This window comes from Marmota flaviventris, chromosome X, assembly GCF_047511675.1.
Source record: "Marmota flaviventris isolate mMarFla1 chromosome X, mMarFla1.hap1, whole genome shotgun sequence".
Taxonomy (NCBI): domain Eukaryota; kingdom Metazoa; phylum Chordata; class Mammalia; order Rodentia; family Sciuridae; genus Marmota; species Marmota flaviventris.
This window is the reverse complement of record NC_092518.1, coordinates 63,626,934-63,647,990: the sequence shown is the minus strand read 5'-3', so window position 1 is coordinate 63,647,990 and position 21,057 is coordinate 63,626,934. Positions and strand designations below refer to the sequence as shown.

Sequence of the window (21,057 nt, the reverse complement as noted above, 5' to 3'; positions counted from 1 at the left end):
ATGTGGTTACCCAGATTCCCTAAAACCGTTTAATGAAGAGCTTTCCCTCCAATTGTATGTTCTTTGTAGCTTTGTTGTTTGAGATTTATTAACTGTAAATATATTAATTTAGTTCTATTTTTTCCATCATCTTTCATTGGTCTGAGTATATGTTTATGCCATCATTACACTGGTTTGATTACTATAGCTATACAGTACATATTGAGATTAGATAGAGTGATGTCTTCACTGTTCTTATTCTTTCTTAATATTTCAATAGTAATACTCCATTTTGTATTCATAACATATTTTCTTTATCCATTTATCTGTCAAAGGATACCTAGGTTGGTTCCATAGCTTTGCTATTGTGAATTGAGCTGCTATAAACATTCATTTGGCTATGTCACTGCAGTATGCTGCTTTTGAATCCTTTAGGCATATGCCAAGGAGTGGAATATTACTTAGCCATAAATAATAAATGAAATTATGGCATTTGCAAGTAACAGATGGAACTGGAGACTATAATGCTAGGTGAAATAAGCCAGTCCGAAGAAACCAAAGGCCAAATGTCCTCTCTGATATATGGATATTAACACACAGTAAGGCAAAGAGGGAAGACTAGAAGTGTATTGGATTAGACCAAGGGGAATAAAGGGAAAGTATGATGGGATTAGGAAAGACAGTAGAATTAACAGACAAAAGTTTCCTATGTTCATATATGAATACATGACCAGTGAATATCCACATTATGTACAAACACAAGAATGGGATCCTAATTAGGGTAAGATATATTCCATGTGTATATAATATGTCAAAAATTATCATGTATACTAAAAAAGAACAAATATATATTTTTATGAAAAAGAAAATTCAGCTGAAGGGATTAAAAAATACTTCAGTAGTTATTTGTGGTCTGGGGCCTGGAGACTAGGTCGACAGGAAAAGATATGGTTCCAGGATTCAATTAAGTAGGCCTAGTTCTTGGGTATATAGCAAATTGTGTGCTCATTTCACTTCCCCTAAATGAAGGGTAACACTGACCATTATGAACTGTACAGATTTGATGAAGAGAACCTGAGGATAAAGTTTAACTACCATTACTACTCTCTTCAATGCAACTTTTCTTATTTCTGTGATCAACCTGGGTATTGTAGTCTCTTGACCAGATTTCTCAAATCTTGTGAAGGCATTCTCCTGTGTGGATGGTTTTCAAATGGATGTTTACATGATGGGATAAGTACTGGAAACACCTGTTTTATCATCTTGTAACTTTATTTTCTTCCTTTATTTGTATCTTATTTCCAATAAACTCCTGTTCTCTGCAGATCTTATGAGTGGTTTTGTCTCTTCAACCTCTCTGTACTTATTGTAATTCCATTCAAATTGTGTGATTCTTTTCATGTTCATTTTGGTAATTTTTGTATTTTGGAAACTTGTTCATTTACACAGTTATTCATAAGACTCCCTTATAAATATTTCTCTCTTTTAAGGTTAGTGGTAATAATTCCTCTGTAACTTCTGATTTTTTTTTTTTTTTGCAATTTGAATACTTGCCTCCTTTTCCTCTTCATCAGTTTCACTAAGTTGTCAGTTTTGTTGCTGTTTCAAGAAAAAGATTTTTTGATTGTTGATTTCTTTATTTTTTCTCCATTACATTTGATTTCTTTTGACTCTAATCTTTGTAAGTTTATTTTACATTGCTTGCTTTTAATTTGTGCTTATTTTATATGTTCTTAGGAATAAGTTAACAGGTAATTGATCTATAATTTTCCTTTTTAATACATATGTTTGAAAATCAAAATTTCCTTTTGAGCACTGCTTTGGATACATCCCTTAGGTTTTCATTTGTGGTATCTCATTTGCATTAATCTCTATGTATTTACTAATTCCCCTCTTCATTTTTTCTTTTACTAATTGATTTAAAGGCATGCTTATCTACATAAATTTTTTAATGTTTTAAATTCCCTTCTGTTATTGGCTTCTTATTTTATCCCATTACAATTGAAGAATATATTTTATATTATTTAAATATTTTTATGTTTGTTGAGATTACTTTTATGGCTGCATATATGATATATGTTAGAGAACATTTGATTTTCATAACAGAAAAAAGTGTTTTGCTGATATAGGGTAACATGTTATACAGATGCCTATTCATTCAGTTGGTTTATGATTTGTAGTTTTGTTCAATTCTTCTACTTCCTTGTTGATTCTATTATTGACTGAATTTTATCCCTGGAAAAAACACCTGGTTTATTAAACAGCTGCTCATTGAAAAGAAGGCATTACTAATGTTTAGGAAGAATCACTGCAGGGTATGTGAGGAAATTCTATCATGATGTCATAGATTGAGCCTATGAAATGAGAGATTCTAGGTTGTTTGGGAAATAATATGAGTGTTATAGGAGGAGGTCATTTTTTTGCTGCATTCTGATCCCATATTTGGAACATTTGTTTTTTCATTTTGAAAGGTTCTCACTAGGAAGTAGTCCAGGTTCCTGTAATCAATACTTCTTGCTAGCTGTAGAATTCATGACAGGATTTTTTTTTTTTTGCTTTTTTGTCTGTTGTTTTTCCTTTTAAAAAAATAATTTTATATTTTACACAAATAAAACACAACTTTTCATTTCTCTGATTGAACATTATGTGGATTCACATGATTTTTAACATTCATACCTGTGCAGAGGGTAAAATGTTCATCTCATTCCACCATCTTTCCCCCAGCACTCCCTCCTCTCCTCTCCCTCTGGTCTGCTCAATCCAAAGTTCCTCCATTCTTCACTTGCCTCCTTCTATTATGGATCAGCATACACTTATCAGAGAAAACATTTGGCCTTTGTTTTGGGGGGGGATTGGCTAACTTTGCTTAGCATGATATTCTCTAACTCCATCCATTTACCTGTTAATGCCATTATTTCATTCTTCTTTAAAGTCTGAGTAATATTCCATTGTGTGTACATCCCAACATTTCTTTATCCATTCATCTATTCTGGGGTGTATTTGGCTAAAACAGCAGTGAACAGGTTGATCTCACAGTGAATAACTGACATATTTTGTTTGCAAAAAGCCCTTCCAAATGCCTTATATTAATGAAGAATTATCTGTTTGTGCTCTTTTAATGATTTAATGTCTTAAAATATTTTACATGCTTACCAAATTTTCAAAGCAATAAGTACTTGATGGAAACATAAGAGATCTGGCATTGAGCTTCAACAATTCCACAAATACCTCTGTGACCCTTTGCAAGCACATAATCAATTGGGGACTTCAGTTTTCCTATTTATTAAGTGGATGGTTGATTGAATACTTTCCAGAAGCATCTACACCATTTTTATTCCCCAACTTCCACCTTATCTTATTAGTTCTTCTTATTGATTGCTCTTGAAAGCACTCTGAGATTATTCCATGGAATAGATCTACAGGGCATGCAGATAACCATAAAAGTGATTCCAAAAGAATCTTGCAATTTGACCCATGGAGATATCAAACAGTACTAACCCCAAGCACAGCGTCCTCCTGTTCCTCACAGATCTCCATCTCATCAAATAGCCCAACTAGTGGCTTCTTCTGGGATTTAATGCTGCTGTGAATCAAAAGAAGAGTTTATTTAATTTTCCAGCATTATAGTTAATTTTATAAATTAAAATTTATTTTATTAATATTACATTTAATTGATATGTAGAATCTTGGATATCATTAAGATGTTAAACTAGAAGTTCCCAATGATCATTATCTCCTACAAGAAGGATGTAAATAGCAAATAAACAACAGTTTTGTCACAATAAAGGAGATCATTAGAGCACAATAAGGGTGCGTAAAAACCCTGTGAAGCAGAGAATGAAAGGCAATGGCTTGACTCCAACAATGCTTCCTCCAAGTAAGGATCATTTGAGAACCAGGAAGAATTTCTAACTGTAGAAAAGGTAATCAGGAGTCCCAAAGCACCATCACAATGGCAAAAATATACATGTAGCTTTTGCTAATGGATAACCATATAATATTCACAGGCCCTGAGAACCATTTGGAGAATTGCCTGGAGTTCATATATTTGTTCTACTGAAGACAGAAAACACATGTTCTGTGCCATACCCCTTGTCCCAAGCTGCTACTATGCTATGTCATATTGAAACTGGAGCTACTGCTGCACTGTGTCCTGCTGTAGGAATAAGTAGACTTTATATCATTTCATCTCTGAGGCTCTGCTGTCATTGCACCATGTCTGCATACATGATAATAATACCATTCCTAGTTAAAGTTCATATGCCTTCTAGCTTCATGTGCCCTGGATACTACTCTATCTGTACCATCCCAGTTAATGGTTTGCTTCACTACAGAGCCTTGTTCAATTAAGCAGCCGCAATCCTTCCAAATATGAACCAAAATTGTGAACTTCACCATGGTAAATTGGTACTATGGTTCAGAGAAGCATTCACAACCTTTGTGATGAGCCCATGTGGCACTCAAGCCAGGAATAGGAACACCATCTAACAAAAAAAAAAAAGTACCTAAGCCAGTGATACAAATTCCCTACTCCCAGTATGTGAACCAATGTTTCACTCCAAGAGAAATGGAGCTTTAGCTCAGGGGAGCAGCTACAACCCTGGTACCCAGGCCCATACAATACTCCGCACCAAAGCCAACACACCCTGCCTAAATGACACTATAGGATTCATCTTCAGGTGAAATTCTTTCCCACAAAAAGCTGTTCCATAAAACTGGAAGAGGCATCTATTCTATCAGATGTGCAAATTTCAACATATGGACACAAGCAACATAAAAAAGTAAAGATAGAACTACCTAAACAACACAATAATTCTCCAGTAACTGACCCCAAAGTAAGTGAAAATTTATGTAAAGCCTGAAAATGAATTCAAAATAATTATCCTAAGGAAATTCAATGATATGTAAAAGAAAATGGATAGTTGAAACAAATCAAGTAACAGGTTCAGGTGCACTGAACAAAGAAGAAAGTCCATGGGAGCAATGCTGGTTGTAGCATTGACAGTGATTTACAAGAGGGAGGGACAACATAGAAAGAGGAATACCATGAACAGATTTGGTATGAAAAAACCTGAGATCATCAAAGAAGCCTGAACTTAACAGACACAGAGGCTATATCATAAACTGGTCCTTAAAAAGTGCTCTGTATTTCTCAGCTGGCAAATGGAGAGCTGAGGTGGCATCCATTTTGAAGCAGCCATGCTGTAACTTGCTGCTGTGGAATCCTGGGAGATCATAGCGAACATTGCCATAGTACCCTGGCAAGCCCTGACTTGTGGCCTAGGGTATACCTAGAAGATTATGATTAAAATGGCCACAATTCAGGTTTTGCTCAGGAGGAACCAAGTCAGAAAAATGAAGAGGAGATTTTCTCTTGAGTCTGGTGGCTTATGTGAACAGTTCAAAAATGTTGAGAATCTGAACAGGTGGGTGTTCTAAACTCTCAGGTTCTCAGCCTGGGAAATAGTCTTCATGGTCAGCAGAGTGTGAGGTGGTTTGGCTTCCTTGCCCCATGAATAGAATTCCTAGGAGATTCCTTATCCAGATTCCTAGCAGAGATAAACATCTATCTGGGGCCCTAGTGGTGTGTTTACCTAATATGTCCAAAGCTGATACCAACAAAACCTCTAATGCCTGATTAGACCCAGACTCAAGCAGCCAGAATTCTCCACATAGAATTCTGCAGCAGCTCAGGACCAGATGGATTCTCAGATGAATGTTTTCAGTTCTTTAAAGAAAAAATAATAATCCTCAAATCATTCCATGAAATGAAAAATTATGTAACACTTTCAAATTTATTCTATCAAGCCTATATTTCAGTCATACTAGAACCAGATAAGGACATATAAATAGATTAAGCATGAAAATCACTTATTCAGCTCAATAGATGAAATAAAGCTTTTGAAAAAAATTACCACCCATTCATGATAAAAACACTGAAGATATGAGGAACAGAAGGAACCTACCTGAACATCAGAAAGGGTTGATACAAAAAAAAAAAAAAAAAAAAAAAAAACTCAACACCATACTCATAGTAAACAGGGAAAACGGAAAGCATTTACTTAAAAATCAAAATCTGGGTTAAGTCAAGGATATCCACTCACCACTCCTATTTAATATAGTTCCAGAAATTCTGGTCAGAGCAATTATGCAAGTGAATGGGGAAAACAAGAATAATAAGATGAAGTGAAATCATCAATGTTTGCAGATGACATGTTCCTATAATTAGAGGATCCAAACACTACACCAAAAGACTACAAGAGATAATAAATAAATTCACCAAAGTAGCAGGTTACAGAATCAATATAGAAAAAATCAATAGCTTTCCTATAACAATGAATTCTGCTGAGAAAAAAAAAATCAGGAAAACAATCCCATTCACCATACCCCCAAAACATTAATAAAATGCCTAGGAAAAAAACCTAACCAAGGGGGTCAAAGACCTACATGATGAAAACTATAGAACATTAAATAAAGAAAATGAACAAAACACAAGAAGATGGAGGGAACTTTCATGTTTAAGGACAGGCAGAAAAAATCTTGTTAAAATGGCCATATTACCACAAGCCGTATACAGATTGAATGAAATCCCTCTCAAAATACTAATTATATCCTTTACAGATCTAGAAAAGGCATTCATAGAAAACACATGAAATTCATGTGGAAGGGGCTGGTGTTAGGGCTCAGTTGTAGTGCACTTGTCTGGCATGTGTGAGGCACTGGGTACGATCCTTGGCACCACAAAAAACTAAATAAACAAATAAAGGTATTGTGCCAATCTACAATTTAAAAAATATTTTAAAAACCTTCATGTGGAAGAATAAAAGACCACGAATAGCCAAAGCAATTCTACACAAAAATAGCAATGCCAGAGGCAACAAAACACCTGACTTTAAATTATAATAGAGAGCTATAATAACAAAAACTGCATGGTAATGTCATGAACACAGACACAGCAAAATAATATAGAAGAGAAGACACACAGAAATTCACACAGATACAGTTATCTGATCATTGACAAAGTGGCCAACAACCTATATTACAGAAAAGAAAGCCTTTTTAAGAAGTACTGCTGGTAAAACTGGTTATCCATATCTAGAAGAATGAGTTTTTACACTCTTACCTCTCACCCTGCACAAAATTAACTCACAATGGAACAAAAATCTAGGACTCAGACCAGAATCTACGTAACTCCAAAAGAAAATATAGGGTCAACACTACAACTTATAGGGACAGGCAACAACTTTCTCAATAGGAACTCAAAGCTCAAGAAGTAATATCAAGTGTTAATAAATGGGATGGAATCAAATCAAAGCATCTACACAACAAGAAAAAAATTAGGAATGTGAAGAAAGAACCTATAAAATGTCCAAAAATCTTTACTAGCTACTGTTCTGACAGAGAATTAATATCGGGAATACATGAACGCAAAAACCTTAACACCAAAAAATAGTCAAACCAATAAAAGGGAAAATGCAATAAATAGACACTTCTCAAAAGAATGGCCAACAAATATATGAAAAAAAGTAATATCATTATCAATTAAAGAAATGAAAATCAAAATGACACTGATATTTTATTTAACACCAATCATAATGGCAGTCATCAAGAATACAAACAATAAATTCAAGAAAGAATGGTGAGAGAATGGAATTGTTTTACAGTTATGGTGGGATTATAAATTAGTGCAAGCATGAGGGAAAACAGTATGGAGGTCCCACAAAATACTAGGCATGGAACCACAATATGACCCAGCCTACCCTTTCCTCAGTATTTATTCTAAAGAATTAAAGTCATGGGCTGTATTTGTAACTCAGTGGTACAGTGCTTGACTAGCTTGTATGAGGCACTGGGTTCAATATTTAGTATTACAATGATGTCATTTTATTTGGCTTCTTTTCTGTTTTAGCTGAGTTTTTTCCAATTATTTTGATAAAGAATAAAGACAAATTTCTTCTCAACTTTAAAAAATACTCAGTATCACATAAAAATAAATAAAATAAAGGTATTGTGTCCATCTACAACTATTATAAAACAATTTTTAAAAAGAATTAAAGGTATCAAACTATAGTGATAAATGCATACCCATGTTTATAGTAGCACAATTCATAATTACCAGACTATGGAACCATCCTATGTATCCATCAACAGATACATGTATGAAGAAAATGTGGTATATATACATAATGGAGTTTTATTCAGTAATGAAGAAAATATGAGTTGTAGAAAAATAGATAGCATTGAGAACATTATGTTAAGTAAAATAAGCCATACTCAGAAGTTTGATGATTATATATTTTTTTGTTCCATTTGTGGAAGACAGAGAAGAAAATAGAAAAGCAAGGTGGGGGTTATCTCATGGAAATGAAAGGGAAATTAGTAGAACATAGAAAAAAGACCAAGGATTTGGAGAAGGAAAATGAGGGGGAAAGCTCTGGAGAGTGACATTGACCAAATTATATTACTAGTGTGTGCATCTGTGGAAGAATTTTTTTTTTCATGAAAATGTCAAGCAAAGGAGAGCAAATCAGCTATGTATTCATCAGATAAAATATACCTCAAGCTGAGAATCAAGATAGTGGAAAAAAGAGGTCAACTTCCAGGCTGCTCTGTGGCATAAAACCAAGAAAGCAGGTAGGCAGATTCTCAGTAAGGCGGGGTGAAACAAAAAAAGGGGGGGACTTCGTTGGGAATCAATACTGGATATTCAAAGCAGATTGGAAACTTGGGAGGTTGGACATAAATAGAATAAGGAAGAAATCCCTCAACTCACTGCTACTGTTGCTGCCAGCACCTTTGCAAGTGAAGTGGAAGGATAGGAGATTAAAGGGAACCCACATTTTTAGGAGGCCAATGATGTGTCTTGTCACAGCAAGATAAGAGATCAAAGACACTGCTGGTTGGACCCAGAAATTGTGCTGCACAATGCTCTCATTCTGGAAAGAAGCCCTGTCTCTCATGGCACCCCACTGAGAACAGAGGAAGAAGCCATCTTATAGATGTACACTGGAGACCAGTGGCTGTGGGTGCTGACTCTTGGCAATCCAGAGCTGTTTCCAAAACACAGGCCTCACAAACCCATGCCCCACAGTATAGAGCATGTCTAAGAGGTCAGGAGAAAATCAGATATGGAGAGGGTTTCTCACAGAGATATATGGATTGTGTAAACCTACATGGCTTCCCTCTCCTTGTGGAGTCCTGTGACTTGCAGTACAGGCTGGGAGGGCTGAGTACAGCCCAGAATTCAAAAGGGTATGGGTTGGAGTGATTGAGTTTGGGGACTGAACCTGAGTCCAGTAAAGGTGAGGCTCGTGGGTGATGGAGGGGGCAAAAGATTGGTTTTTCTGTTGTAAGATAGAACCCAAAGGAGATTCTTACAGTGCTGTCTCTCAGCATGGACTTGCAGCTTCTGAGCCTTGGAGGTGCACTGATTTAAAATCTTCAGACCAATTGCCTTTCAACAATCAAGAGCCTATCAAGACTTAAACCTTGCATTCAGGAGCTCTGCCTATGGAAACTCCTCTCACAGAACTATAGTGAGACCATCCTGAGGGCATACAGTGTCTCCATCCTACTCTAACTAACATGGCTGAAGAGGGAAACTGAGAATTTCTGAATTCCAACTGGCAACTTGATGAACAACTTAAAAGAGGAAGCATTTGACAGCAGCCAGTACTTTCATACTCATGACATACCTCAAGAAGATGGAAAGTAAGACATTTAGGAATAAATGATGAACCCATATTCCCACTGACAATTGTTAGCTAATGGAACAGAAAAAAATCTTAATATTTCATTGAGAACTATTTTTTTCTATGTAATTGTGAGGTGGATGATATATGAACACATGTACACATTTGTCTCTTTTTTTCTACTTTCTAAAATTTTTTGAAGGCAGATAATTTTCAAGGATATTTTTAGGGATAGGATGCTTGACTAGTATGTTTTGGTTTTGTTTTATATATAAACTGTGTGTGTGTGTGTGTGTGTGTGTGTGTGTATTTTTATCAGTTATCTGTTTCCCTTGATTATTTTTATCACTTTTAGTCTGCTAACATCCAAACTCTATTGATCTCTCTTTAACTTTTCTTATTTTACTTCTACTTTCTTTCTCCTTCCCCCGTAATCATCAAATCCTACATATCTTCAGTTCCTTCCCTGTTCACCTTTCAAAATTGCAAACAATTTTGCAAATTTACTCTTTCTACATTGCTCAATAGCTGATTATATAATATCTGCTTATTGTGACAATTAACATTATAAATGTCATAGCAGGACTTATTTGTTTTAATTCTGTATATAATCTGCATTGGTTGCTGTTATTATTTATCTCCCTTTAAACTGTGAGTTATTGTAAAACTTCAGGGACATTTTAAGTTTACAACATAGAAACTCTGCTGCCTCAGATCCATATTGTTAGATGGGTAGACACAAAAACAACATGAAAAAGGAAGGGAACAAACTATCCCAAACAAACCAAAATATGTGAATAACATAATGCACTGACACCACAGTGGGAGAAATGTCAGAGAATGAATGTAGACAATTCATAGTTAAAGTGACCTGTGAGGTAAGAGATGATGTAAGGATAGAAATCAGAGAGAAAAAAACAGAAAATGAAAGATAATTTCAACAAAGAAATATGGATTATGGAAAAAATTAAACAAATCCTCAAAATAATGGAATCAATAAAACAAATTAAAAATCCAAAGTAAAGCATAACCTACAGACAACACCATTGATTTATTGGAATAAGTAAATCAAATTAAAAATTTCAATGGAAAAACATCATCAAAAGAGAACACCAACAGAAAACAACATTTCAAGCAATGAAGACAAACCATGTAATCTTGAAAATAAAGTTGACTATGTAGAAAAGATGTTGAGACCAGGAAAAGAACTTTCAAGAAATAAAGAACAACATGAAAAGACCAAATTTAAGATTTATTGGGATAGGTAAAGGTTTGGAAAGAACATACAATCTTTTCAATGAAATAGTATCAGAAAATATCCTAAACTTTAAGCATGAAATAAAAAAAATCAAATACACTTGGCTTACAGAACTCCAAATATACAAAACTACAACACACCCACAAGAAGGCACATTATTAAGAAATGCCTAATATACAAAATAAGGAGAGAATCTGAAAGGCCCCTCAAGAAAAACAACAGGTTATATCTAGAGGGAAACCAATCCATATTTCAGCTGATTTCTCAACCCAAAACCTAAAAGCAAGAAGGTCTTGAATAATATATACCAAGTTCTGAAATAAAATGGATGCCAACTGAGAATACTATATCCTGTGACATTAAGCTTCAGTTTTGATGAAATTAAAATCTTCCATGATAAACAAAAGTTAAAAGAATTCACAACTAGAAAGGCTGCACTACAAAACATATTCAATGAAATATTTCTTTTTTTAATTTATTTTTTTATTGGTTGTTCAAAACATTATAAAGCTCTTGACATATCATATTTCATACATTAGATTCGAGTTGGTTATGAACTCCCAATTTTACCCCAAATACAGATTGAAGAATCACATCGGTTACACATCCACATTTTTACATAATGCCCTATTAGTAACTGTTGTATTCTGCTACCTTTCCTATCCTCTACTATCCCCTCCCTCCCCTCCCATCTTCTCTCTCTACCCCATCCACTGTAATTCATTTCTCTCCTTGTTTATTTTCCCATTCCCCTCACAACCTCTTATATGTAATTTTGTAAAACAATGAGGGTCTCCCTCCATTACCATGCAATTTCCCTTTTCTCTCCCTTTCCCTCCCACCTCATGTATCTGTTTAATGTTAATCTTTTCTTCCTGCTCTTCCTCCCTGCTCTGTTCTTAGTTGCTCTCATTATATCAAAGAAGACATTTGGTATTTGTTTTTTAGGGATTGGCTAGCTTCACTAAGCATAATCTGCTCTAGTGCCATCCATTTCCCTGCAAATTCCATGATTTTGTCATTTTTTAGTGCTGCATAATACTCCATGGTGTATAAATGCCACATTTTTTTAATCCATTCATCTATTGAAGGGCATCTGGGTTGGTTCCACAGTCTAGCAATTGCGAATTGTGCTTCTATTAACATCGATGTAGCAGTATCCCTGTAGTACACTCTTTTAAGGGACTCAATAAAATATTTCTTAAGGAAGAAATAAAAAATAAAATTGGAAAACCAGCAAAGGGAGGAACTACACTAAGACATTAGTTAATCAAAGGAGAAATTAATTCAAATTAAACCAGAATAAATCAAAAGGACAGAGAATAAAAATCATTTCTAAATAAAATTGAATGTAAATATCTTAAACTCATCAATCCAAAGACAGACTGGTAGATTGGACTAATAAACAAGAATAGACAATATGCTGTTTCCAAGAGGCTCACCTAATAGGCAAAGACATCCACAAAATGAAATTAAAAGGATGGGAAAAATATAATTCATTCATGTTTTTCTCCCAAACATGTAGAAACAAACAACAGTTTTTATCCTCATATGAGTTAAAGTAAAATTCAAGTCAAAGATAATCAGACGGAACCAACAAGGACATTTCCTATACTTAAGGTAATTATCCAACAGCAAAAAACAACAATATAAATATTCATATCCCAGACAATGGAGCACCTACATATATTAAAAAATCCTTCTCAATTTTAAGAATTAAATAGAGAACAGCACAATAATATTGAATGACTTTAACATGTTTCCCTCATCACTAGATAGATATTCTAAACATAAATAAACAAAGAAACTATAGGATTAAAAATATAATTAATAACTTAAACTTCACAGACATATATAGAATATTTCATGCATAAAGACTGGATGCAGTTCCTTCTCAGCAGCACATGGATCTTTGTCTAAAATAGACCATATCTTAGACCACAAAGCAACTCTTAGCAAATACAAAATAAAATAAAAATAAAAACTTATCCTATCAGATCATTATGGAAGGAAATTAAAAATCAAAAATAAAATTTTAAAAAATAGAAGCTACTCTAACACCTGGAGTCTAAATAATACACTACAGGTGAATGGATAGCAGAAAAAATTAGGAGTGAAGAGGCTGGGTTTGTGGCTCAGTGGTAATGCACTAGCTTAGCACACGTGAGGTCTTGGGTTCGATCCTTAGCACCACATAAAATAAATAAATAAATAAAATAAAGGTTAAATTCATTTAAAGAAATTAGGAGTGAAAAAACAATTAAAGGTAAATGAGAATAGTGACAATATATCAAAATCGCTGGGACACTATCAAGGCAGTTATAAGTGAAAAGTTCATAGCATTGAGCTCATTCATGGAAAAATATAAAGACACCAAATAAATAATCTATCATTACATCTCAAAGCCTGAGAAAAAGAACAAATCAATACAAAAAACAATACAAAATAGGAACTCTAGATAGGGCAAAGGGGAGGGAGGGAAAGGGAAGGGAAGGGAGGAGCAAGGTTAAAAAAGATGGTGGAATGAGATGAACATCATTACCCTAAGTACATATATGAAGACACAAATGGTGTAAATATACTTTGTATACAACCAGAGATATGAAAAATTGTGCTTTATATGTGTAATGCATTCTGCTGTCAATATATAAGAAATAAGATTATTAAAAAAAAACCCAAAATAGGAAATAATTTAAATCAGAACCAAAATCAAAGAAATTAATATAAAAAATTTCAAAAAAATCAAATGAAACAAAAGTTGGCTCTTTGAAAACATAAATTAAAATGATAAACAGATTTCCATGGTAACCAAAAAAGAGTGTGCCTCTTTTTCAAATTACTAAACTACATTACAAATTAGTACCCTCTAAGTACTAATATTTGTGGTGAAAAAGGAAATACAACCACAGACACTAATGAAACACAGAGAATAATCAGAAAATATTTTGAAAATTAATACTCTAATAAAATAGAAATCTTGAGGATATCAAGAAATTCCTAGTAACATATGACCAACCCAAATTGAATCAGAAGATACAGAAAATTTAAACATGAATCTCAAACAATGAAATCAAAGACACTATCAAAAGCCTACCAACAAATAAAAGCCTGGGACCACATAGATTCTTAACCAAGCTCTACCTTACATCCAAAGAACAAACACAAATGCTCTTCAAATTATTCCATGAAATACAAAAGGAGGGAACACTTCCAAAATAATTCTATATTGGTAATATCACCCTGACACCAAAACTAAACAAAGGCACATCAAGGAAAGAAAACCTCAAGCCAATACCCCTGATAATAAGAGAATATATGCAAAAGTTCTTTATACTGGCAAACCACATACAAAAACACTCTAAAAAGATATTATGTTATGATAAATTGGGTTTAATCCTACATGTGCAAGACTGGTTCAACACATGAAAATCAATAAATATAATTCACCACATCAATAAACTTAAAGACAAGAATCACATGATTATCTCAATAGAAGCAGAAGAGGCATTTGACAAAATATAGCATATATTTATTATTAAAACACTTAGCAAAATTAGGGATGTTAGGAATATTCCTTAACACTTTAAAAGCTATGTGTCAAAACCAAGGCAAACATCATGCCAAAGGGAGAAACCCTGAAACATTCCTTCTCAAAACTGAAACAAGACAGAGATGTCCTCTTTCCCTTTTTCTATTCAATGTGGACCCTGAAACTAGCCAGAGTAATGAAACAAAAGAAAGGAATTAAAGAATATGTATAGGAAAAGAAGAGCTCAAACTATACATATTTGCAGATGACATGATTCTATATTTAGAAGATCCAATAAACTCCACCAGAAAACTTTTAGAACTCAAAGTGAATTTGGCAAAGTAGCAGGACAAAAAAACTAAAACCCATAAATCAATTGCATTTATATACATCAGTGATGAATCTACTGCAAAATAAATTAGGAAAGCTATCCCATTTACAATGTCCTTAAAAATTAAATACTTGATAATCAATCTAACAAAAGAGTTGAAAGATCTATAAAATGAAAACTACAGAAACTTTAAGAAAAAAAATGAAGAAGACCTAAGAAAATGGAAAAATCTCCCATTTTCTTGGATAGGCAGAGTGAAACCAGCACATATTACTTGGTTATACCAATCCTAGGAATATATCCAAATGAGTTAAAATCAGCATACTAGAATGACGTAGCCATAGCAATGTTTATAGCATCTCAATTCACAATAGCTAAGCTATGGGACCAACCTAGATGCACTTCAACAGATGAATAGATAAAGAAAATATGGTACTTCTACACAATGAAATATTATTTAGCCATAAAGAAGAATGAATTTATGATTTTGCTGGTAAATGAATGGATCTGGAGACTATCGTGCTAAGTGAAATTAGCCAATTCCAAAACACCAAAGGTCGAATGTTTTCTCTGATATGTGGATGCTAACACAAAACAAGAGAGAGGAGGGGATGTACAGAAGTTCTGTGGATTAGATCAAGGGGAATGAAGGGAAGGCAGAAGGGATGGGAATAGGAAAGACACTAGAATGAATCTGACAAACTTTCATATGTATAATATATGAACATACCACAATGACTTTCCACATCATGTACAACCACAAGACTGGGATCTCAATTAGAATAATATATATACCATGTTTGTATAAATATGTCAAAACATACTCAGTTGTCATGTATATCTAAAAAGAACAAATAAAAAGTAAACTATAGAAAAAAATATACCTCAGGCCAAAAATGTTAAAAGAGACATGGAAAATCATTTTTTAATGAAGAAGAAGTCAAGTTATCAAAGACATAACAGTTATAAATTTATATATACCGAATATTCAAGCACCTAAATAAATGAAATAGTTATTACTGGAAGTTAAGAAAGGAACAACAATACAGTAATAATGGGTAACTTCAATTTCCCACTTTAAACACTGACAGAACACTGTAAGATTTTACTATTTTCTTTTAAAGGAAATATTGGTCTTTTACTTCACTTTAGTCCTAGTAGAAAAGACAAAGAACTTTCAATTCAACAGCAGTAGAATAATTATTCTTGTTTAGTGCATATGGAACATTCTTCAGGATATCAAATGTTAGATCACAAAAAGTGCAAGGTAATAGATATGTTTATTATCCTGAATTGATCACTTTCCAATATAAACATGAATTAGAAGATGGTATTTTTCCTCATAAATATGCAGAAGTATTATGTCATTCAGAATAATTTAAAAAAATAAAAAAGCACAAAATGTGTTGATACTTGAAAGAAGGCAAATTATGTCAAGTATTGTTTTCTATTTCACCAGTATAAACTAGAAAACAATAAAAGGAGAAATCTTGGAAAAGTCACCAATGTGTAAAAATTAAACCTGATGTTGTAAATGAAGAAATCAAAAGGGAAATAGAAAAATATCATAAGACCAACAACAGTAGAGAGGTATCATATTTAAAACTATGTGATACAAAAAGAGTTCTACAACCGAACCTTCCATGAAGAGAAGAATTTCAGTACATTTACCTCAAAGACATCAAAGTTTGAGGTGATAGATATGGTAGTGACCCTAAATTGATCACTACCCAATGTGTATATCAAATAAAAATGTTATTATAGCTCATAAATATGAACAAATATTACTTCAGCCAAAATAATTTTTAAAAATTAAAAAGCACTATTCCTATGTGATACAGTAAAAGCAACTCCAAGAGGAACATTTATAGCAATCAATCCCTGAATTATAAAAATGGAAAAATCCCAAATGTATAGCCTAATACCACATCTCAAGGAGCTATGAAAAAGAAACTAGCCAAATGCAGTGGTGCATGTCTACAATCCCAGTGACTCTAGAGGCTGAGACAAGCGAATTGCAAGTTTGAGGCCAGCCTCAGCAACTTAGAAAGACCCTAAGCAACTTAATGAAACCCTGTCTTTAAATACAAATTTTAAAAAGTGGCTGGGAAGACATCTTAGTGATAATGTACCCCTGGTTTCAGTGTCTGGTACTCCCCCAGTGACAGAAAGAAAGAAAAGAAAAGAAAGAAAGGAAGGAAGGAAGGAAGGAAGGAAGGAAGGAAGGAAGGAAGGAAGGAAGCTAACTATATCGAATTTAGCAGAAAAGTAATAGACTATAAATTTTATGAAGAACTTGAAGAAAGGAAATAAAGGTAGCAAACACAAAGATGATAAAGGAGATGGAAATGTTTGCTATCATGATTTGATCATTATACTTTGTATACATACATTGAATCATCACATGGTAAGCCATATATATGCAGTTATTATGTGTCAATTTTAGAGAAAGATAATTTAAAAATTAATAAATCAATAGTTGATTTTTTAAAAAATATACCAAATTTCCGAATTATTTCTATGTGAACAAAAAAAGAAGACTCAAAAATTTGGAGACATTATAAGAAAATAACTTGATATGTCAAGAGATATGTAATGTTTTGAGTAACTAATAAAAAATTTAAAAAACATAAAAGAGAACATAAAGGAAGGTTATGAATAATTATATGCCAACAAATAGAATCATCTAAATGAATTGGATAAATTCTAAGAAAAATATGAACCAAATGATTTAATCAGGTGAAGTTCAGAGGCACACACCTTCAATCCAAGCTGCTTGAGAAGCAAAAACAGGAGGATAACAAGTTCAGTACCAGCCCAAGACAATTTAGCAAGACTGTCTCAAAATAAAATATAAAAAGTGCTAGAAATGTAGCTCAGGAAAGAATATCCCTGGGTTCATTCCACAGCAGCACAAAATGAAAAAAATAAAAAAAAACAATCAGGAGGAAAGAAAATAGTTAAACAGACTGCTGAACAAATAAAAAACATGAGGATATTGAATAAGTAATATAAAACTTCCCAAGGAAAGAAAGGAGCAGATGGCTTCAAGCCTGAGTGTAAGAAGCACTGGATTTGACCCCACCAACGCAAAAATTTCAAAGAACTATTATTAATATATCTTATTTTATAAGACCATCCTTGACTTGATACCTAAGTCAAAGACATTGAAAGATCAAAATTACTGGCCAATATATCTGATGAATATTGATTTTAAAATCCTCAAAATATTAGCAAACATAATGCAAAAACACATTGGAAAGATTATTCAGCACCAAGTGTGATTTATCCCTAAGATGAAAATCTAATTTAATACATGTAAATCAATCAATGTGACACATCATATTTTATTTATTAAAGGTAAAAGCTACATAATCATCTCAATTGATATAGAAAAGGCATTTAAGAAGTTTCAGTATCCTTTCTTAGTAAAAAAAATCTTAATAGTTTAGGTATAGTAGGAAAGATTATTCAATATAATAAAGTTTATCAATGAAAAACTCACAGCTTACATCAGTATCAATAGAAAACAATGGTGTGGATATAGGCAGCAATCCTTTACCCTTTCAAATCCCAGAAACAAAGCAGTGAATGAATAACTGATCAGAGAGATGGGTGACAGAGTAAATAGTCTAAAACTCAATAATGGATATTTAAGATTTAGAGGGACTTGATAGTTTGGTTACTGAAGCAGAAAATAAGTTCAATATTTCTTGATCCTAAATATTTTTTTATTGGAATTTTCAGGTATACATGAAAGTAAAGTGTATTTTGACACATTATACATACATGGAATATAACTTGTTATGATCCCATTCTTGAGTTGTTCATGATGTGGACATTCATTGTGGAATATTTATATATGTACATATGAAAGTTATGTGCTATTACTTCTACTGCCTTTCCTATTTCCATCACTCTCCCTTCCCTTCATTCTCCTTTGTTTAATCAAATAAATTTCTATTTTTTCCTCTCTCCCTTACTTTGTGTTTGTATCCACCTATCAGAAAGAACATTCCGCTTTTATTTTGGAGGATTGGCTTATTTCACTTAGCACAATATTCTCCAATTCCATTCAATTACCAGGAAATGGCACAATTTCATTCTTCTTTATGGCTGAGTAATATTCAACTGTGTATGTATGCCATATTTTCTCAATTCATTCATCTGTTGAAAGGCATCTAGGTTGGTTCCATAGCTTATCTATTGTGAATTGCGGTACTACAAACGTTGATTTGGCTGTTCCACTGTAGTAGGCTTACTTTAAACCATTTGGGTGGGCGATTATAGCTCAGTGATAGAGCTCTTGCTTCACATGCATGAAACAGTGGGTTCAATCCTCAGCATCACATAAAAATAAATCAATAAAATAAAGGTATTGTGTCCATCTACAACTTAAAAAATAAAAATTTTAAAAAGCCCTTTGGGTATATATATCAAAGAGTACACTCCTATACCTATATAGCATTTTTTTACTTCCTGAATATTTTATTATTTACTTTTTCTTCATTTTGTGCTTCTGGGGATTGAACACAGGGATATTCTAATACTGATAACTGGGTCAAATAGTTAATCAAAAACTATTCAGGGTGGGACTAGGAGAGAGGGGTAACAGAGAGAAGATGGGAAAGGAAAAGTCCATTAGCTTACTTCCTCATCAACATCTGGAAAAGAAAACAGACCCACTTAAAATGGGAGAAAAGCAGCAAAGACAGTGGAGGACATCACAAAGTTTAGCCCAAAATGTGGGCTAACCATGTCGCTGGCTATAGACTCTACAAAATGGTAAGTAGCCATTTTGTAGAGTCTACAGCCAGCCACCCACCCTAGAATAAATTAAATCAATACAGCTTCTCCCCACCATCAGATATTAACAATTAAAACCAGGGACAATACTTCTGAAATGTGCTGGTAGTCGGAAATTTTAGAGGTATCTCTGCTAGCAGAGAGTCATTTAATCCCCCTCCCCCTCAATGTGGAAAAAGGTAGGGGTGGAGCTGACCCAAGAACAAATAATAGCCGCAACCCATCTCTCCCCCCAAAGCTTCCAAAGGAGCTTAAAGATGGGCCATGTGACATCCTACCACATCATGGTGACAGATAAAACCCCAGTGAGTTTTACCACCCAGGTTTTCACTTATGGCTCACAGAGAGCCTGAAACTATAGACCCCACAGTTGCATAGAGATACCAAACAATTTAGCATCACTCCATAGAAGTCCCAGTGAATGGGGATTAGGTTCACAATGATTCACAACACCCAGCAGCAGGAGCTCCAATACAGGGAGTCCAACTGAAGCTCTACCAAGTCACTGGAATGGTACCAGTCAGAATGGAGGCTTCTGTACCATAGACAACCCAAATAGAGCCTACAGTCACAGGTGACACACTTGTATATAGACAGAAAGCCCTATGCCACTTTAAAGAAGGTCCTGTGGAGGAGAAGTGGGCATATTACTTTCTACAGCAGTCAGTGATAGCCCTGAGTCCTGTAGCCTGTGACTCCACACCCAAAAGAGAGTTAAAAGACACAGCACAGCACTTTCCAAGACTGCAGGTTTGGGCCTCTGGGCTGACAAATAAGAATCAGCTGGTAAGAAACCATAACAACCAGGGAATTTGTTCCTCTATCCATGTAATTACAAAAGGATACACAGCTGGGAGTACCAGCATTATTTATTAAATCGAATATCATTTAGATGCATGGACTGACAGTCCTGAAGATAACTCCAAGCAGTGAGCAGAGAACCACAAGCATATACAACGGCAGTACATCTTACAAAGATATTTACAAAGGAGGAATCCATAGACACAAGTCAACACCCAACATGACTAGATAAAATCCCACTGACCTGTGACCTGTAGAGAGGGCAGCAGCCCTACAATCCCTCATGAGCCATCTAGTGCCACATCAAACATGCTAAAATAGTTCTACCTTGTACCACTAAACAAAGCCCATACTGGACATGTCAGTGATGGATGCATGGAGCTTTTCCTTAGGAGGGCACATAAGAGTACACCCCCTAACAGGGAATAAACTGTCTTCTATCCCAGAAAATTAGACTTTCTCCTCTAACCCAACAGATAGTAGGAATTTAGAAACATCGAACTTGGAGGGGCCTCCTAGAATTGTTATCAAATATGAGTTGATGTGATCACTACCTTCACATATAAGGAATCATACAAGTAAATGTGAAGAATAATAGGAATTGTATAAAGTTTCAAATCATGATGAAATCCAGAGCAGAATGGTTCAGTAAGAAACATCT

General features: G+C 34.1%; 1 protein-coding gene across 5 annotated transcripts in view; it reads right to left on the bottom strand.

Annotated features, from left to right (window-relative positions):
* LOC114093112 (vascular endothelial growth factor receptor kdr-like) overlaps window positions 1–21,057 on the bottom strand; it is a 295,863-nt gene that overhangs the window by 14,895 nt on the left and 259,911 nt on the right. For 4 of the 5 annotated variants that reach the window (XM_071606114.1, XM_071606118.1, XM_071606115.1 and 1 more), the window contains one exon: window positions 3,478–3,562. In XM_071606114.1, the coding sequence (XP_071462215.1) occupies window positions 3,478–3,562 (85 nt within the window). The remainder of the gene's footprint in view (window positions 1–3,477; window positions 3,563–21,057) is intronic. The other variant, XM_071606116.1, reaches the window with a different exon arrangement.